This window comes from Cydia fagiglandana, chromosome 7 (assembly GCF_963556715.1).
Source record: "Cydia fagiglandana chromosome 7, ilCydFagi1.1, whole genome shotgun sequence".
Lineage (NCBI taxonomy): Eukaryota > Metazoa > Arthropoda > Insecta > Lepidoptera > Tortricidae > Cydia > Cydia fagiglandana.
In genome coordinates this window covers 17,362,416-17,381,826 of record NC_085938.1, presented here as the reverse complement: position 1 = coordinate 17,381,826, position 19,411 = coordinate 17,362,416, and the positions used below count along the sequence as shown (strand labels likewise).

At 35.9% G+C, this 19,411-nt stretch overlaps 1 protein-coding gene across 7 annotated transcripts in view; it reads left to right on the top strand.

Annotated features, from left to right (window-relative positions):
• Nucleotides 1–19,411, top strand: part of LOC134666050 (polypyrimidine tract-binding protein 2) — a 652,404-nt gene that overhangs the window by 453,487 nt on the left and 179,506 nt on the right. The window contains exons 2-3 of one of the 7 annotated variants that reach the window (XM_063523156.1): nucleotides 3,683–3,739; nucleotides 14,830–14,868. The exons of 3 other annotated variants lie outside the window; for them this stretch is intronic. In XM_063523156.1, coding sequence (XP_063379226.1) covers nucleotides 3,683–3,739; nucleotides 14,830–14,868 — 96 coding nt within the window. Of the gene's footprint in view, nucleotides 1–3,682; nucleotides 3,740–14,829; nucleotides 14,869–19,411 lie in introns of those variants that run through there. 3 more of the 7 variants (XM_063523158.1, XM_063523161.1, XM_063523160.1) reach the window with 3 other exon arrangements.

Genomic DNA, 19,411 nt, shown 5'->3' with positions numbered 1-19,411 from the left:
CCTATTATTATAAAAATTAGAAGCGAAAAACAGTTTACACACTAATTTTCAAATGCTCCTATAACTCTTAAATATATTAAGAACGGGTCACTCACGTATTTTAAGTCGAAAAACGCTATATTTAATACTTATGTCTGTGTCTCACGGAACTTTTGTTATTAAAAAAGCTCCTAACTCTAAATCAAAAATTAAAAAAAAAATCAAACGTAATAGGGACGTAGCTGTGGTTGATATGCAACAAATTTCGTCAAAATATTTTCAATAATGTTAATATCCAGAGAGAGAAATGAAGACTACGTACATTCAACGGTAAAAATATGGGTGTACAAATCATTTCAAAAATATGTCCCATAACTCTTATGTCAGTGAATTAAGAAGTATGGGACATATTTTTGAGTAAGTTGTCTACACCCATATTTTTACCGTTGACTGTACCTATGTAGTTTCGAATTCGGGAGATTTTGCGGAGGTCCTCCACTTTCGTGTTAAATTGTAGACCATTCAAATATTTAAGCTTGTATACTCGTATAGTCAAATTCTAAAATAAGTCTAAGTGTAAAACAAAGTAAAGCTGTAAGATGCCTATCAAAGTAAGCCACGTGTCTTGTGCATAAGTTCGGAACATCCTCTAGGGGATATGTAATGCACAACTTGGAGAAAATTCTGACTGTTTCATAGACTTGAGTGGCAGCCAGAGTACTTAGCACATCATCCCAGTAACGAGTATGTTTTTGTTTCCACTTTATGTATCTAGAGTATATTGTTTACTACTAGTAAAACAATATACCGTCGGGTGACAAGCAAAAGTCACTAAGTACTATCAAAAAATTTAAGTAACAATGCACTTTATTACACTTGTCACACGGTTTATTGTTCAATAATTTCAATGGTGTTAATTAGTGACTTTTGCTTTTCACCCGACGATACGATCAGGAGCAGTGAGAATGCCGTATTTGCTTTTAACTACATTTGAAATATAGACACGTTATCTATGTTGTTTAATCCGTATATAGTTTCTTATCTACTAACTAATCTATTAATCTAATGCACAAAGCCTCTAACTTCCTCCCATAATTGATTATTATGTTCAGCATAATAGATTTGTATAGTACTAGTGTATTTAGCGCTGAAATTCTTCTTCTGAAGTATTATTAGTATTAGTCGGTACACCTCATAAGGCCTAGTGGGAAGTAACCTTGCCTGTATAGCCTATGGTCGTGGGTTTAATTCCCGGTATAAATGCCCTTACCGGGAATTATGTGTATATTATATAAGGAGTCAAATCGATTTGGGGGTAGAAAGCGTTAATAATTGGATTTTCTAATAATTCAAAGCCTAGGTAGGTAGGTATTTTTAAATATGCTTATTGCTAATTTGGGCATTTTCACTTAACTGTGCACCTTTAACGGCCGGTTAGCAATCGTTACAAAACTGACGGTCAATGTCAAATCCCATACATTTTGTCAGGAATGTAACGGTTAGACCTTACTGAAACACGACTAACTCGTAAGTCGCGCTTTAAAGTGCAAGTTTAAACGAAAATGCCCATTTATAACAGATTTTACCTTTATATTTAATTTTATTTGTCCGAATAATAAATAAGATTATTTTGACAGACACTCGAAAACCGTATTTACAATGCGCTCAAGCACCTACCTACCTATGGGTTTAATTGCCTGTATATCACACGAAATCACAAATGGGGTTGGCAACTGTCAAAGGTTTGCATATAGTTTGTTTTTATTAGCATTAGAAATAAGGTAAACAATCTTGACGTGTCTTTTTGTTTTTTTTAGCATTAGAAATAAGGTAAACAATCTTGACGTGTCTTTTAATTGAAAAACACATTTTAAAAATAAGTTACGGCTAATATGTAATAATTATAAATCTAATACGATCATTTATATTCTTCTGCTTTCATAAGTAATAGTTTGTGATTTTAAAAAAGCGTTTTTGAATTAAAAGACATGTCAAGATCGCTTACCTTCTTGCAAGTTTTTTCTAATGCTAAAAAAAACGAACTATAGATAGGGCCATCATAACTTGCCCTTTTTCTTTTGCTGGATGGACAATTGTAGGGATTGACAGGCCAAGGCAAGCTACTCGTATGCTGGCGCCATCTGCTAAATACTTTGACCGGCCAACCCCATTCACTCCAACTTTTCAACATCCCAACTGTCTCAAAACCCCGAATCTTCCGATAACGTTACGTCATAATAGACCCGTAAGGGTGTCAATGCCAATTCTGTGACTCGAACCCGGCGAGCTCGCGCTCGGCGGCGCGCGTAACTGCCGCCAAGTGGCGCCGTGTCATATACCAGGTGTAAATATTTGTCACGCTTGTATTAACTACGTTTTTCGACATTGTTTTTAATGATATGGGATTTTTTTAAAGGTCAACTTAAATTTTGTGTGAGATACATATTATTTTACCTTCTATGACGAAACACGCGATTGACGTTAATTTTCAGTAATGTGACCACTTTTATATAATTTTGTAGCCATAAAATTACACATTAGCTAAATGAAAATGCCTTCACTTATAATTAAGTGATGTGATTCACGACTACTTATCATTTAGATTAAGTCGTTCACAAATATGATATTATATTATAATTGTTTGGCTAATTGTGTTGTTCAATTTGTATTTTTTACTTAAAACTAGCGAAAGCCAAAGCTCGACTTTGTGAGCTTCGTAAAAGTAATTTCTTTTCCATAGAATTGTACCTATTTTGCCACCGTAAAATAACTAAAACTTCTACGAAACATGAAATCATATATGACGAAAGCGTCGTCAATGCCAATGTTTGAAACCGTGCCAATTAAGTCCGCCAATGGGCCAATGTTCACTAAAAGCTCCACGTTTCGCCTCACGATTCATAGGGGTGGGGGCAACCGGCCACAATCTCCGTTTAACTTCATTATGAGAGTGAATTGCTAAACGTTCCTATTGTTGACCAGGGTATACTCTGTCCCGGGTTTAAGGGGTGGTTAGTCATGCAAATAGGTATCGACTCGTCTGCCCTTGGGAAACTAGTGTGATTAACTGCTTTGATTCTGGTTATTGCTTTGAGAGAATTGATTTTTGACTAATGTTAACGTATACAATCGAATGGACTGTGATCACTTGTACCTATGTATGTGAAATGTGTGTTTTGATAATACCTTTTTTGAAGTTACATACTTTTTAGGGTTTCGTAATCGAAATTGCAACAACAGAATCCTTAGTATTGACATATCCGTCTATCAGTAGTTGTTTGATAAATAAATATTAGGGGACATCTTACACAGAACAACCCGGGCTAGGTTGTACCTACTGTGGGTGTTAGGCGACGATATACATACCTACTTACTTTACTCGATAACTATAAAATAAAATGTCATTATAACTCAAAGGGTTTAGTTTAGTTGATGCTACATTATTATTTCGCATCTCCAACAATAAGACGCAATGCAAAACATGCACTGTTTTATTTACATCTGTACATCTGATCCCCTTGAGGATACACCAACAGCAGGTAATCAATCTTAAAGCAGGGAAGGTTCATTCCATTCCACTAGATGAAATTACCTTTAGATTCCCCTACACTTTATTGCATTATAGCTACAGACTAAATAATACCAACGTAAAAGCTATTGGAATCACTGGCAGACAAGTAATTAGTTTTTTTTTTCGTTCCAGGTGAGTGAATCTTCACTACTTGAGTGCAGCAACGGGCGCTACATTGCGTCCGAAACGGTAAGTACACACAGTTTCATCTTTATTTATCTACATTTGGGTTGTTCCGCATGAAAAGCGACTTTAGGGCAAGTAGCAAATTGCATATTGGAGCTTCTTAATGAAAATGTAAACAAGAAACGCCCTTACGTGCCTTTTTGTACTGATCGACATATTTTTTTGTAAAGTATCCGCAAGATTTAGAAAGAATTTTATTTTATAGTAGTAACTACCAATTATTAAATAAATGATTACAGTAATTTCGTAACTATATAATAATAAAATCATCATATAGTCTGAATGATTGCGGTTGCTCTACATTTGTTTGCTCCGTAAATAAATCGTTCCCAAAAAGCCTTTATTTACTTTACGTAAATACATGCACATACATTTATAAAAAAATTAACGATTTTTCCGCTTTGCAAATGTCGAGTTCTGATAGCTTAAATCTAACCGTTTATAGAAAAATAAAATATTTTCCACAAAAATGCATTTATTTTGTGCAAACATAAATATATTTACACATCGATAGATTTCAAAAAGTGCTTCCGGTTGAAGTAAAATCGAAAATGTTCGTATATGTAAGTGCACAATTTATCCGTTTATATCCGAAAATTTACTGACGAAAACTGACGGTGTAACTTTATTGGATACAAATACCTGTGTACCTAATTTCGGAATTGTAATCGTAGTTCTTTTTTTTTCAAAAATGATTAAAATCGTATGTCAAGAAAGAGTATTCAACAAGATTTATATTAAATTGCCTGCGCTCCGCTCTAGTGAGATCAACAGTAAACATTTTTCAATTTACATTTTCTTTGACTATTTAACCTCAACCGCAAACGGTTAAAACTACAAATAACATATATTTTATCTCGCGTCTGTAACGAGTTTTTTACTTTTATATTTTGCAAATATATTACATATATTAAGCAAACCTACAAATTAACATCTCAATACCTACCTTTCTTAAAATAAAAAGTCAGCTAATACCTACTTGCTGCTAACAAGTTATAAGATATAATACTCCTACCCTTTAAGTTCGTCGCCTGTACTTCACAGTTTATAGGACTGCGTAAGTTTCTACATAAACTAAGTTTTTCCTTTAATCTGACTTTCAATGCTTATCTAGTCGAAATGAAATTTTAAATTTTGACTAATGAGTCAGGCAAAATAAGTTTTAATCAAAACCAGTACTTGAAAGGATGCACTGAATTGAAAAACCGAAACAAGTGTATTTTTTAAAATTTAATCTGAAAATTCTATTTATATCTGTAAAAATCTACTGTACCGTAAGACGGGGTGAGTAGGTTTCGCGGGGAGAGTTGGGTTATGAATGGGGAGAGAAGGTTTGAGAGGGGGGTGAGAAGGGATTTTAAGGCTACTGCTACAAAAATAATGTATTCCAATTTAAAATTGGGCTATAGTAATACGCATAATAAAAAAAATCGATCTAACAATCTTCCAAAATCACCTTTGTATAAAAAACCCTCTTACCCTAAATACAAGGCACTACGGGATGAGGTGGGTTTTCCTCTTTATCGTCAAATTTATGAAATGGAACTACCCAAAATAAAATACAATCTAAAATACAAACGTCCGAACCACTTCACACACCATTCAGTTTTCACATGTAAAAATAAAATTTTATCGATGCTTGAAAGTCAAATTTCACCCAAGTCACCCCATTTTACGGTACCTACTATACATAATTATATGATTCAAATGTATAATCGAATGTATCTTTGGTTTTCTTAAAGGCGATGCTCGCGGACGCTTGAGTAGCTATGGATGGCTATTGGTGGTGGGTTCACCGGGTAAACCAGTATACGTGCGCTCTTCAATTACTTACGTATAGTTCCGGATTTAGAGGCCACGTTAAACTACACATTACGTAGTTATGCGCAACGGGAATACGCGGCCAGGCCATAGTCCAAATCCATCGCCGCCACCGTCCACTTGACTCGCATCTGTTCACAGCTCAGACTAATTACAACCCAGTTTTTACCCTAACGTACTAGCGTTGAATTTTCACACCAGTCAAACGACTTTCAGCTCTATCCCTCACAAGTCAAAGCTCTATATCCAATGACCCCACGAACGTGACCCCTGACTTCTCGCCAAATGAAAACTTGTAACGTTCTCATAAGGCTCATTTTCACTTTGCTACTTACCTAAACAGTAATTAAATGGAAACTGTTGAATTATTTTAAACTTTATGATTGATGCGATTCGGTCTTAATTCCTTTGGTGCAGTTTGTTGATAAGGCAATTTAAAAATCAGGTATGATGATTCGTTTGGTCGGTAAGTAGGGATTCAAGTACACGCAATTTAAAAATTTATAATGATTACTGTTGCCTTATTTTATAATCTCATGTCATGAGTTTGGTATTCTATTATGTTTATTTAAGTAAATAACCAAACAAACTGTTAGTCACAATATGACGTAATTTATTAAAAAAACTCGCACAATATATTCAAAATTTTAAGATTAAGGATTAATTTTACTTGAAAGAAAGTCAACACATTTATTTACGCCACCACAACACAATGTATACAATAAGGTTGCTACATTTTATCTAATTAATTTTTTAACATAAACGCTGTTTAAGTAGGCCAAGAAATAAGAAGTTATAGAGGGAAATGCTAGGAACACAATTTTTGACTCCGTAACTTTGTTTGGACTAGTTAGGAGGTGAACATATCAAAAGTCCCCGGCCGTAGCCCCGGTGCTGGGGGGGAGAGGGGGTTTAGAAGGTCTAATTTTTCGGTTTTTCACTAATGTCTTGGAAACTATGCGTCTTAGCGACATGACTACTGAGACAAACCAAAAGCTGATAAAAATTGTTACAAGTTTTATCCAGTCAAGTTTTTCGATAGCTTGAATAGTTTTTGAGATATCCGCTCTTGAAAGTTTATTTAGGGCTTTAAATTTTATCTTGATATCTACATTAGTGAAGCTGCTAGGCCGTGTTTGGTATCATTTTCGTATAAATCGGGGATGCTGAATTCATTTTTGGTATCACATTGACACAATTCCTAAGAAAAAACATATAAACTTTAAACAAATAACTTTTTTTTTAAATTCCTCTTCACGCTTAAACCGCTCAACCGATTTAATTGTAATTTGGTATACAGATATTTCGAGTCCCAAGACAGGACATAAGATAATTTTTATCTCAATAATCATCCTTTAAAGTTGTGAAATGGAGTATGGGGGAATTCAACTTCATCGACGAAACTGAATTCCTGAGGTTCATACTGCTTAAGGTAAGGTTTGAAGTCATGTTAGGTATCATTTTCATCTAAATCACAGATGTATACGATCCTAAATTTCACCTAAACCGGTTCAGCGGTTACTGACTCCCCATACAAACTTCCACCCCACTTTTCACATCCTCAAAAGATGCTTTTGGTTATAAAAACTATCCTATGTCCTGTGTCGAGACTGAAACTATTTCTGTACCAAATTTCAACGAAATTGGTTCAGCGGTTTAAGCGTGAAGAGGGATTTTAAAAAATATATATTTTTTTAAATTTGTTTTTACTTCGGAATAGTGTCAATGTGATACCATAAATGAATTCAGCACCCCCGATTTATACGAAAATGATGCCAAACATGGCCTAACAGCATCACTGATGTAGATATCAAGATAACATTAAAATCCCTAAATAAACTTTCAAGAGCGTCTATCTCAAAAACTATTCAAGATATCGAGAAACTTGACTGGATAAAACTTGTAACTAATTTTATGAGCTTTCGGTTTGTCTTAGTAGTCATGTCGCTAAGATGCAAAGTTTCCAAGATATCAATGAAAAACCGAAAAATTCGACCTTCTTACCCCCCTCTACCCCGCAGCACCGGGGCTACAGCCGGGGACTTTTGATATGTTCACCTCCTAACTAGTCTAAACAAAGTTACGGAGTCAAAAATTGTGTTCCTAGCATTTCCCTCTACAACGTTTTTTGAGCATTCATTTCCTGACCTTGTAAAATATATCATCTTTTTCCCACACCTTAGTTATTCGCTTAGAGAATTAAAAAAAAAGCTAGTTCAATTAACTTTTATTGGATCCACTGAACCCATATACCATTAACCAACGCAACGAATAACGGCTGAATAATTGAATTGCAATCAAATATCGAATTCCAAAACCTGATGCACCTTTGACTGCGAATACTATGGGAGTACACTTGGGAATATGAGTCGAAAGAATTTCATTTAAAAATAGTTGTGAGCTGGTAGCGAGCAATCGCTCGCATTTGTTCTCCGCCATGTTTACCAATTAGCTGGCGCACGCGGCGTGCCTGAAGAAACTGCCCACATTCTGCCCACATTCCCATTTGTTCCTAATTGATATTAGATTCCACAATCCTTTCTGGAATAACTAATGTAAGTTCTGTAACGTGACTCGAGTTTCTTGATCTGATTTATTTCTTCAAACGGTTCAAACTTGGCAAACATTACGAAAAACATATCAGTTTCAATATGACTTCAATTTTGCGATGCGCTAGATTAGGTAAGGGTTAACAGTATACAACATGACATTATATACCATAGGTTATAAATCATGTAGACTTATTTGAACAACTAGAAAATTGGGTGACCGGTAAAAGCGTACCGCAATTTTAAAACATTAGGAGACTGGAGACTGTTTGTTTAAAGTTGAAGTGGTTCGATTTTATTTAAGCGTTCAAACGGAACGCGAAAAGGGCTTGTATAGGTAGCATGCAGGCAGTAACAGTCTCAATTGCCGAGTGGTGCTCGTAAGATCGCCTCACCTCGCGCACGCGGCCTCGACGAGTTTTTGAATTTTTAAATTACTCATTGTACGATGGAATGTAACCGAACTCTGCTTCCTTTACACGCGTCATTGACGCAGTCGAATGTGCACCCAAACACTTACCCCTATGTTGCAAAATACAACGGCAAGATCGTCTACTTTGAACATTTTGTTTGTTACTCGCAGCAATATGCTCCGAGCCGCGAGTCTCTGGGAGGGATGCTAACGAATGTCATCCTAAAATTTTCATGGATAAAGTCTGAATACGGTTGACGTCCGATTGAATACTTGACATCTCGCTTTCAAACTATACAGATGAACCTAGCTTACCGTCGCATAATCCGACCCAACTTAATGGTAGTGCGATTCAGCTCGAAAAGGCACATACATTTTTTTATTGAAAAAAGCTAAGTGATTATTTTTGACACGATATCAAACGCTGTTCTCGCGCTCTTTTTGTATTCGTTGTTCCGTAATGGTCTCGCAATTAAAGTCCCTAAACTCGTTAACAATAGTTTATTTCTTATAGCTATTTTGATGTAAGCAATTAGATCTTATGATTCCAGTGAGATAATTATAAACATTTAGCTACCGTTTAAATATAAGAAAATAAGATCAAAAGTTGAGAAACGTAGATGCCATCCACATGATGTCTTGTACTACAGTCACCTGCAATAATATGTTACTCTTCGGAGGCCGCAGAAATATGTGACGCGCTCCTATGGCTCTACAAATAAGATCGTGTCAGATATTTTTGCGGCCTTCGTCGTGTAATATATTATTGCAGGTGACTGTACAAGGTTCTAGAATGTATTTTGCTACATTACATACTCGTGTTATTATAACGTATTGTTTTACACAGCACAAGCTGTGGCACTGCGCTTTCTCCGAGTAACCACGCGAATGCTGGTCTATATTGCAAACCAAACATTCATCGTGCTCATTCTAGTTGCTCTTTAGCGTGAGTGCATTTGTAAATTACCGATAACTTCGTTCCACCTTGGAACCGTATTAAAACAAGACTTAGGCAAAGCGAAAATTAAATATTTAGTTGTTACCAGTTTATAACAATGATATGTATAGTGTGAAAATAGGTACGCATCGAAACAAATGTTTTGTGTTGTATCAATATTATAGGTAATCGATTTGTGGCCCGAATTTTATCTTCTTGTATGTTGTAAATCGCATACACTTGTTGATACGAATGTCGAAACATTGTTAGTATTCTTCCTAACTGATACTTGGGTACCTATTTACTCGTGATACCTGTTTTGTCATGCTTGTCAATAATTTGTAGCATAAGAGTGACATTCCATTTCCAACTGCAGCTGCAATACTGTTCAGTTTACTATGGAAATTGACAATGACAGCGACGCGTTTCCATAGTAAAATGAACAGTATTGCAGCTGCAGTTGGAAATGGAATGTCACTCTAATACATATGATTGGTATGAAACATTAATCATTAGTGCTTAGCCTTCAATTGTCAATTTAGTAGGGCTAGCAAAAATTTTGGTACATTGTGAACTCAAGTATTTATTATAATTAAATTGTTAAAAAATCTAGAATAACTTCCAAAGTCCATGATATAAAACATGAGCTCGACCATTGTCTTCCACAAATAATTGTCGAAGTCATGGACAGAACTCGTTCCACTCTAGCGGCGTACCGCGTCGTAGAATGTTATTACCCCAGTACCCGGGAATCGCAGGCGCAGGCTAGTGGGAGCGAGATACAGGGTGAAGAAAGCCTCGGGAGTAAACGAGAGGGATTCGTGGGAGGAGGCATGGGGTCAGCGAAAGTGCATTGCCACGGCGCCGAGCCGCGCCCGATGGGAAAAGTAGTTCTTAGCTGTATGCACTAACATTTGTATTTAGGACTAACTTTGAGGCGAATTAGACAAGACTCCAGAGGTTTGTGCGAGCAAAACTGAATATCCTCGTTTCACGGAGTTAAAATACAGTCACGTTATTCAATTTTGGAGAAACTCTCGATTTTTAGATATGAAATGCAAGTTTAATATGGTTAAAAACTCGCTCGGTGCTCTTGGGGAAAATGTTCTACTCACCGATCAAATGACAGAACGTTACGCGTTCAAGCGTTTTAGAGCCATCAAAAGGTTAGGACTGGACTGCCTTGCTATTTAGGTATTACAGCAGAATTTTATTTGTTTATTTATCTCCGCTTAGTTTTATTTGTAAGCCCAATGATATATGCACTGAGTAGTCCTAATAAAGTTCCTAAATAAGTTTGTAGCGAGTTTCCATTTCATACCACACAATACCTGCACATTTGTTCTGAAAAAAAAAACTCTTTAATTATAAAAAACTGGGTCAATTATTCGCAACCTTCATTAACAAAACAATGTGAAAATCTTATTAACTCACAAAAAAGTAATACACGTGAACAAGCTACCCCTGTTCCAATTTGAGAGAAAGGTAAAAATGAAGCGTGTCAAGTGGGGTTTCGAACACTCCACGGCCCTCTGCCCGTTGGCAGTCTAAAACAAAGAGGGCATTTTAGCCAAGCGGGGTAATTCAGACCCGCCGAAGAACTTTTGACTTTGAGATTTACTCGAGCACCGGTCGATATTGGCATGAGTCGATGTTGTAAAGTATTTCTTAATTTGAAAGGCAAGACAAGGAACGTAGAAGCAAGTAGAACATAGCATTTCCGATTTTTTAAGTGCATAACAATTGTTGATCATTTTAACAAAAGTATCAAAAGTCGAAAGAGAAAACTTTGAAAGATAATTTATTTTGTTTCAAACTGATTGGAGTTTTAATTTTAATTAAACTTAGTGTAACTTAAATATGTCTACGTATTTTTGGATCACATATGTATATGTCATCGTTGAAAACTATCCACTTATTGTGAAGAGTCGAGAATATAAAGAATACCACTAAAAGAGATAGGCGTTAAAGCCAGGTCAAAAATGACAGGTGACGGTGATCATGAGCGGGACTAATGGTAACATTTCATTTCTGACCGTAGCTGCACTACCGGTACTGAACGCGTCGCTGTCATTGTCAATTTCCATAGTAAAATGAACAGGTAGTGCAGCTGTCGTTGGAAATGGACTGTCAGCTTAATGTGCGGGACTAAATAATTAGTTCTTCAACCTTACGCTACTTCAGATCATAAATAGCAATTATTAATTGGTTGGAAATTAACATAAAATTCTAAAGTTAAAGCATCCATTCGAAAATGTTACATATCTGCCCTGGTTATATATTATTTCAAATTAATTTCGCAGCAATTTTGTGCTCCTTACAAGCCGAAAGTTGCAAGCGTTGGATTGGAAACGCCGCCACTTATACTTGGCGAAATTTATCCAGAGCCGGGGAAACAAGAACACAACGGCCAGGTACAAATAGATCTGTAATACGCCGCCCCGAAGCAGTAGTTTAATATGCAACGAATTTAATAGTTAATGTACGCGACGCCGAGCAAGCCCGTGTGCTCGCAATTACTCCACACTTATTCCCTGGTGCCCCCATAGTGGGATTTATGTGAGTACTTCGACTTGCTGACACAGGTTGGTGCCCACGAGACCGAATCTGATTTAAGTACAAAAACGCTGCAAACGTGTATTCGTTTGTGTCCTCTGTGTCTTTATTACTCGTACGAAGTTTGCGGGATATGATAAAAGGCGCATATTGTTTCGCTGTGAAAATATTACCACTCTTTCCTTTAAAAATGAATATGGCTGTTTGTAGAGCGGACGAGGATTTCTTTCCATTGTATGCCTCGGGCTGTACGTGGGTTGCTCTATGGCAACGGCGTAATTTTCTTTAGATACACAGTCCCGTACCTATATCATGGTCGCATTTTTATCAATTGTCATGCAATGCGTCACTTTCGCACTGACATATTTGTTAGAACGTGAGAGGCATGGTGACAAATGACAAAGAGCCGACCATATTAGCCCTACCGATTCTGCAAATATATGAAATCGGCAAGTTAAAACGTAAACGCGATAAATGGTAAAGCTGTTTTGATGTAGGTACATAATCACTAACGATTCTAACGAATATCAGTATTTGACTCATATTTCCACACTTGAGTAAAGTTTTGTCCTGAAGTACATGACATTTTGATGATGCTGTAAAAGTGTCAAATTTCGTTCATGAAGTAGGTACATAATGATCTAGCATAGGTGCCGTATTTGCCGGGTAAATCGTGGTAAAGTCACTTAGCTGCGGTAAAAACGGTGTGAATGCGACTGACACGCCTCGGGGGTGCTAGGATCAGACGATGGTTTAGCTATTGGGAACGTGCGAAGTCGGTGGCGCTGATCGTCACAAACACAGGTAATCTTATGGAATGTCCGACATCAGTACTAGCGGCAGCCGCTTGAACTAATTTTACTCCATAAGATTTAACGTAGAAATCCGCCAAAATGAGGGCAGCACCAGTCGTGCACATAGCGAATAGGTACTTTTAACTCACTTGCACCGAATGAGATACTATTCATTATCACCTTGGGCCATTTTATGTTAACTTGTACACTACACTCTTTTGATATTTAGATATAGTTATATTGTTTCTACTCAAAATCGCAAACTCTTTTTTCTTCTAACCGGAAAAAAGTATCCCACGATCTTTATTTCCAGAATGGAATTAGAGTTACAATTTTTCAGACTTTGTATGGCGGTTACTTCCGTTACCGGAACCGTAAGGAATGAAAAATGTTTGGAAATTTTGGAACACTTTTTTTCTCCGAAATCGAAAGAGCTCGTGATTTCGAGTAAAATTAACATATTATAAATACCCAAATTGAAGAAAAGTGTAGTGTACAATTTTACATAAAATGGCCCACGTAGCTGTTTTGGCTAAAGGCCTAGATTTAATAGTGTCTGATATAGAAGATACTTGTCTTAATAATGGCTGGCGGCGGACACCTCAGAATTTTATTGATAAACAAGTTTTCGCTAAGTTTTTAGTCACTAGATGTCGCCAGTGGCATAGCCCATTAGAAGCTTTCAGCATTGATTATAATGATTACTGCTAAAAGGCAAATTTAACGACACCTTTAAACAATCTGAAACACAATTCCTCCATTATAATAAAAGTCGTGAAACAAGAAGTCTGCAATAAAGGTCCATATGCTAATAAAATCGTTGGAAGCAGTCTACTTATGAAGGCGGGAAGCTGGCGTATTTTTTTAAGTCGCGTAAAAATTTAATCACGTCGGTTAATTGAATAGGAGGGGGTCCGCGTTAAAACTGTTTGTCGTATATTTTTTTATTAAAGCAGTTAAAAGTAAAAGCATTTTGCCTGAAAAATTATGTAAATACATTATGGCAAAGCGGTTGTGGAAATATTTTGCGCGACAAATAACTGTTTACACTCTTCTACAGTGTCAATTCAATTCTTATTTACACAAATATTCAAATACTTGTATTTTCTTTGAATCAATATTGTTGGACTAAAAGCATGATAAGCCCCTTGTTATTATTTCTGATCGGAATTTAAGCATGAAATCATTCTTGATTATTTAAACCTCGCGTGTAATATTTCTATAAGTTTTGCTATACCGACATCTGTATAACAATTATCAAATTGTGAGTCACTAACCCAGTCTTAGGTTTATCATTTTCATCGTTGACACAAAACAAGATATTATTAAAATATGATATAGCTGTATACATACATAATTATAATATTAACTTGGCAATAAACTGACAAACAGTAACACACATACAATTGCATTGCTTATCTTTTTTCACATCATGAACTTAATGCTCTATAAATCCACACAAGCCTGTATTTATTTCCTTTTATCAACTAATTGTCACCAATTAAGTAATAGCATCGAAATGATATCGCACGCAATAACAATTGTTTTCACACTTTTCCTCATTCAAGTCCCGTACAAAAGTCGATACAAAACTTTCCTTGACATACGCCTGTAATTATTGAATCGAAATTCAACAAATGTCTTCTTAGTTCAAAACCAATTATGAATTAATTTACGGAAGATTACATACTCTTCTTTGAGTTCAACAACTTTATAATTAAAATTCTTTCGTAGAACTCGGGGATAATTTCATTTTTCTTTTCACAAGTCCGATGTTCATATGCATTGTTAATTTTTGTAGATGGAAGTTTTTAATTGGTTTGCTTCAAGTCTAAGTTTTGGTTTCATAAGTCGTATTGTCATACATTAAAGACATTTACATATTGGAGTTTTGTGAGAGTAAGTATTGTCACAAAATTACACGACTCTTAGTGCCTATAACATGCATATTTAACAATTTAAGTATATTGTTGTTAATATCTACTAGTGTATCTATGAATTCAATTATAATCTGTTATTTGTAGGTACTACTTGAAACTGCTGATGCCGCTATGTTAGTGGAGGTAAATATAGATAGTTCCCTAGATATAGATCCTTTAGAACGGTAGTTTTATACTTACACTAATACATACAAGCTTATATTTATTTTCGGTTTAATCCTGCTGCATTTATCGTATTTTGTTTTACATGTCCATTCATTTCCCGTTTATTCTTTGTTCATATATGTAGATAATAGTTGAAAATCCGATCATACGTAAATCCAGCATGCTATTTAATGAACCAGGCTGTATCAGATGGAAAAAATACTGTAAAACTACATTTATAAATCATGAAACACAAAATAACAGATTTTTCATGTTTCGCCAATGATCAATGCACTCGAATATTATGAATTCGAATCGCAAAATGAACACGACGAGCTTTTTCATAAAACTGCACGACTTCATAATGCGTTGGCTGTCGAAAGGAAAAACGTGCATGAACATAAATAATCGCATATCTATTTCATCGCTCAAATTGACTATCAGTCGACATCGCACGACGAAACCGTACTTTTGTAGAAAATATTTAGCCAGATTTACTATACATAATAATAAAAAAAAACCGGGCAAGTGCGAGTTGGACTCGCGCACGAAGGGTCCCGTACCATAAAGCAAAAAAAAAACCGAAAAAAATGCAAAAAGAAAACGGTCACCCATCCAAGTACTGACCACGCCCGACGTTTCTTAACTTTGGTCAAATATCACGTTTGCTGTATGGGAGCCCCACTTAAATCTTTATTTTATTCTGTTTTTAGTATTTGTTGTTATAGCGGCAACAGAAATACATCATCTGTGAAAATTTCAACTGTCTAGCTATCACGGTTCGCGAGATACGGCCTGGTGACAGACAGAGGGACAGACGGACGGACGGACGGACGGACAGCGAAGTCTTAGTAATAGGGTCCCATTTTACCCGTTGGGTACGGAACCCTAAAAATTAACGACACTTTACACGAATTGCGTCATGCGATTGAACGCCAAAAACAAAGTCGTACTTTTCAACGTTCAGAGACGCCCGACCACTCAACGCGATCTTTTCATAACCACGACAATTGGCATACTGGGTGGGCTTTTACAGGGACCTATTCATTTCGGCCGCAAGACGGCAGGACTTAATAACGGGGGGGTCGAAGAAACTGAAAACAGCGGCCTACCTAATGTCGCCAGATGAAGAAATAGAAAAGGAGGCAGATGCGCTTTCCGCAACGCGAATTTCCATATAATATAAATATATTCTCTTGTTAATTCTTTTGCAGTTATGGTTTCCTATTGTAAATAATTAAGGTTTTTTTAATCGACCAGTTTTCCTTCTACAAACTACCGAAATTAAAACGAATACTACTTTAATACAAAAAAAGACAATTGGTTTGTTCGACTTCTTAGGTTTTCGGAAAAATTTAATATTCTGACAAATACGTGTAAGCGAATTCGCGCTAAAGTAAACCGAACGGTGAACGCATATATTTAGTATGGAAACCGCCTTTAGGAACATTACCGTTCAAATTCTAGGGCCAAATTAGCACACATACAAAATTACGCCTACATTTAAATAAGACGACACGTTTACAGAGCCTGTAATCAAAGCTGGTAAACAAAATAATAGTCATCTTTTTTACACTAATGGTACATAGCTAAGTGTAGATGAAATGCATATAATGTCAATAACTACCAATCAGCGACATTAATCCGCTAATAACCTTCTTGCTGTACGTACTGGCCGCTGAGAGTTTGCGGTTCATATTTGATTAGAATATGACTTGGACAGGGATAGGTTTATGCCATACATTGAAGAACCAGTCAAATAATACACGTATAATAATTTAATGCAGATTAAAAGATCTAGTTAAAATGTTGTTGTGAAATGACAGACTAACTCAACATAAGTAAATATATCATTGTTGTATAAATGTATTCCGCTATAATAAGTATTTTGTATATTTTATTATCAATTTGTATGGCAGTGCGAAGTCACATTCAGGTATAGTCTGTCCGTTTTTCTAATATCAAGTACGCCATTGTAAATGTATGGTAAATTTGATCTTAGAATTCGGACTGGCTATACAGTCTGCAAAATTTACATGGGTACACGAATCGGGTCAAAATATTTGAATAGGCGGAGTCACAATAAATCCCCACTTTCAGTTCCAATGGAAATATTTTATATGTATATAGCCGGTCAAGCAAGTTTGTCAGTAGAAAAAGGTGCAAAATTAAAATTTTGTATGGGACCACACCCGTTCGCACGCTTATATTTTCTAAATTTGCCGCTCTTTTCTACTGACAGAAATGGCTTGAGAGAGAACCTACATATATGTGACGGTAGAGGGTGGATTCGAATGATCAACATTTTCAGATAATGTGTGTATTTGTTAAATTAATTCAGTGGAAGTGTATCTACATATAGAAGACCGGGTATGATTATCTCACGAGTTATATCTCATGAATAGAACATATTCTAGATATCTCTCCAGGCATCCACTTAATTTCATGTCTCTCTAATTGGACAGCTTTTTTCCATAGTTCTCTGCGAATAGCATCTTGTGGGAATCTGAATGGAAAGTAATGTAAAATGATAATATCAAATTTGATTATTAATTTGAAATAATTAGGTAGTTTTTTTACAGCTCCATTTCATGAAATAAAAAAGGAAAATACAAATCTGTAAGAAAGAATTCATTACTACATTTATAATTATATAGAAAATACCTAAACCAAGCACAAGTTAATAAAATAGTCTACTTCATTTGGCATAACACCATCCCTATTATCCTCGCAATTTAAAAAGTCGTATGTTGTTATGAAAGTCGTATGCAGTTATTATGTTTTAGCTTAGCACGGTAGTATTGAAAACAAATCGTCATGTTTATTCCAAATTTTACTGAAGTTATCTGTTTACTACAAGTGAAAAGTGATTCCACTATCCTTGGTATGAACTAAAATAACTTCTGCACCACTTCACGACACAGGAAGACATTTTTAATTACAAAAAAACGTTGTTTTTATAAATCAATTTAGCCATCCGTCACTGACTGTCATCTCGGACGAACTGAAGTTGCGAATCGAATAGTTTGTAAGCACCGCCTACAATCGAATAGTTTACGTTGGGTCATAACTGAGCGGACAGAATACTTCCATATATATCAGTTCGCTGAAACCGAAGCAAAATCCATTGGAAAAAAAACATTAAAAACGCGGAAAGAGGCGGTACCTGGTAATACTAAACAGCGGCGAGTGCGCGCATCATCGTTACGATTTAATTTCGGGGGAAAGCGGCCATGACAAAGTCTACGGCGCCATTATTCTGTTCCACCTCGCAGGATGTTTAATAAACAAATGACGCGGGGCCTCGTAATGACATACCTTCTGTGTCTGCCTCTCCCTTCCAGCCCACTTTGCCGTAACTCCGACCATTATACTCTAAACAGATGCGGTATCGCCTACTTAATGTCAATCAAATTATTAAATTATTAAAGCAAAGATATCCACCATTATAATCAACGTATAAATTAGATCAAATTATGCCGTTTTTCCTCGATTCTTTCAGTTTTTACTGGCGATCCGTGGTAATAAATCTGAATTAATTACTTTTCAGATTTTGTTCTCTTAAGCTGTTAAATTGAGGGAGATAACAAGCGATTGCCAGCTCCACGGCTGTTAATTTATTCGTGGAAGTTCTTGTTATCGGGTACTAGCGCCCTCGTGGCTTACGCGGTATCCCACTTAATGCCTTTAGCATATGGGATCGTGCTGTACAGTGTGTTTGCATCGATTTATCAATCTGTTTGCCACTCAATTCGGTTAAGTTTGTCTGCATATGAGCAGTAATGGAATTATTCCCAGCGCGGTACGGTGAAATAACTGTTGGTTTTGTGCACTTCTAATGGAAATGTTGTGCTTTTAATTATACATAATACTTTAATGATATAATCGTATAGAAAATGTTTTATTCTTTATGGGTTAAAACTTTCAGTTTTCGCCAACCTATAGGTATGTATAGCCTGACAAGTTCTTTTTTAGCCCTGATATAATGTCGCTACAAACAGCTTACATATAGCAACAATACGTGTACGTCATGAATAGTCGGGACAGTGTGTATTGGCATCGTGCAAGAGCGAGTGAGGTATACAATTATGTACATGTGAGTTGTAGAAGTATGTTTCCCAATCGAAACCCAATCGAAAGAGCATGTTTAGTTGATAATTAAGTATGAATAATTTACCTATCCGCCATAATTTGATTCTAAATATTCGACCTCCGTATATATATTTACCAGATTCAGTCACTCGTGGTGGTAATGGCTCATTCTTATAATAAATATTTTTGATTATAGCACTAAAGACGCCTTAAATGAGAAAAATAATAATTTAATAATTAATATTCATATTTAGTACAAAACTAACCAGTTTATTACAAACTCACTATGAAAATCAGTACCCGTCATGTCAACAAATAATTTCACAACATTGTTTAATGGAATGCTACTGAATCCCGTATCCTTTTTCTGTCGCAAGTATTTTAATGTATTTAAAATTATTTGTTTAGCATCGGTGTGAATTTTTTTGGG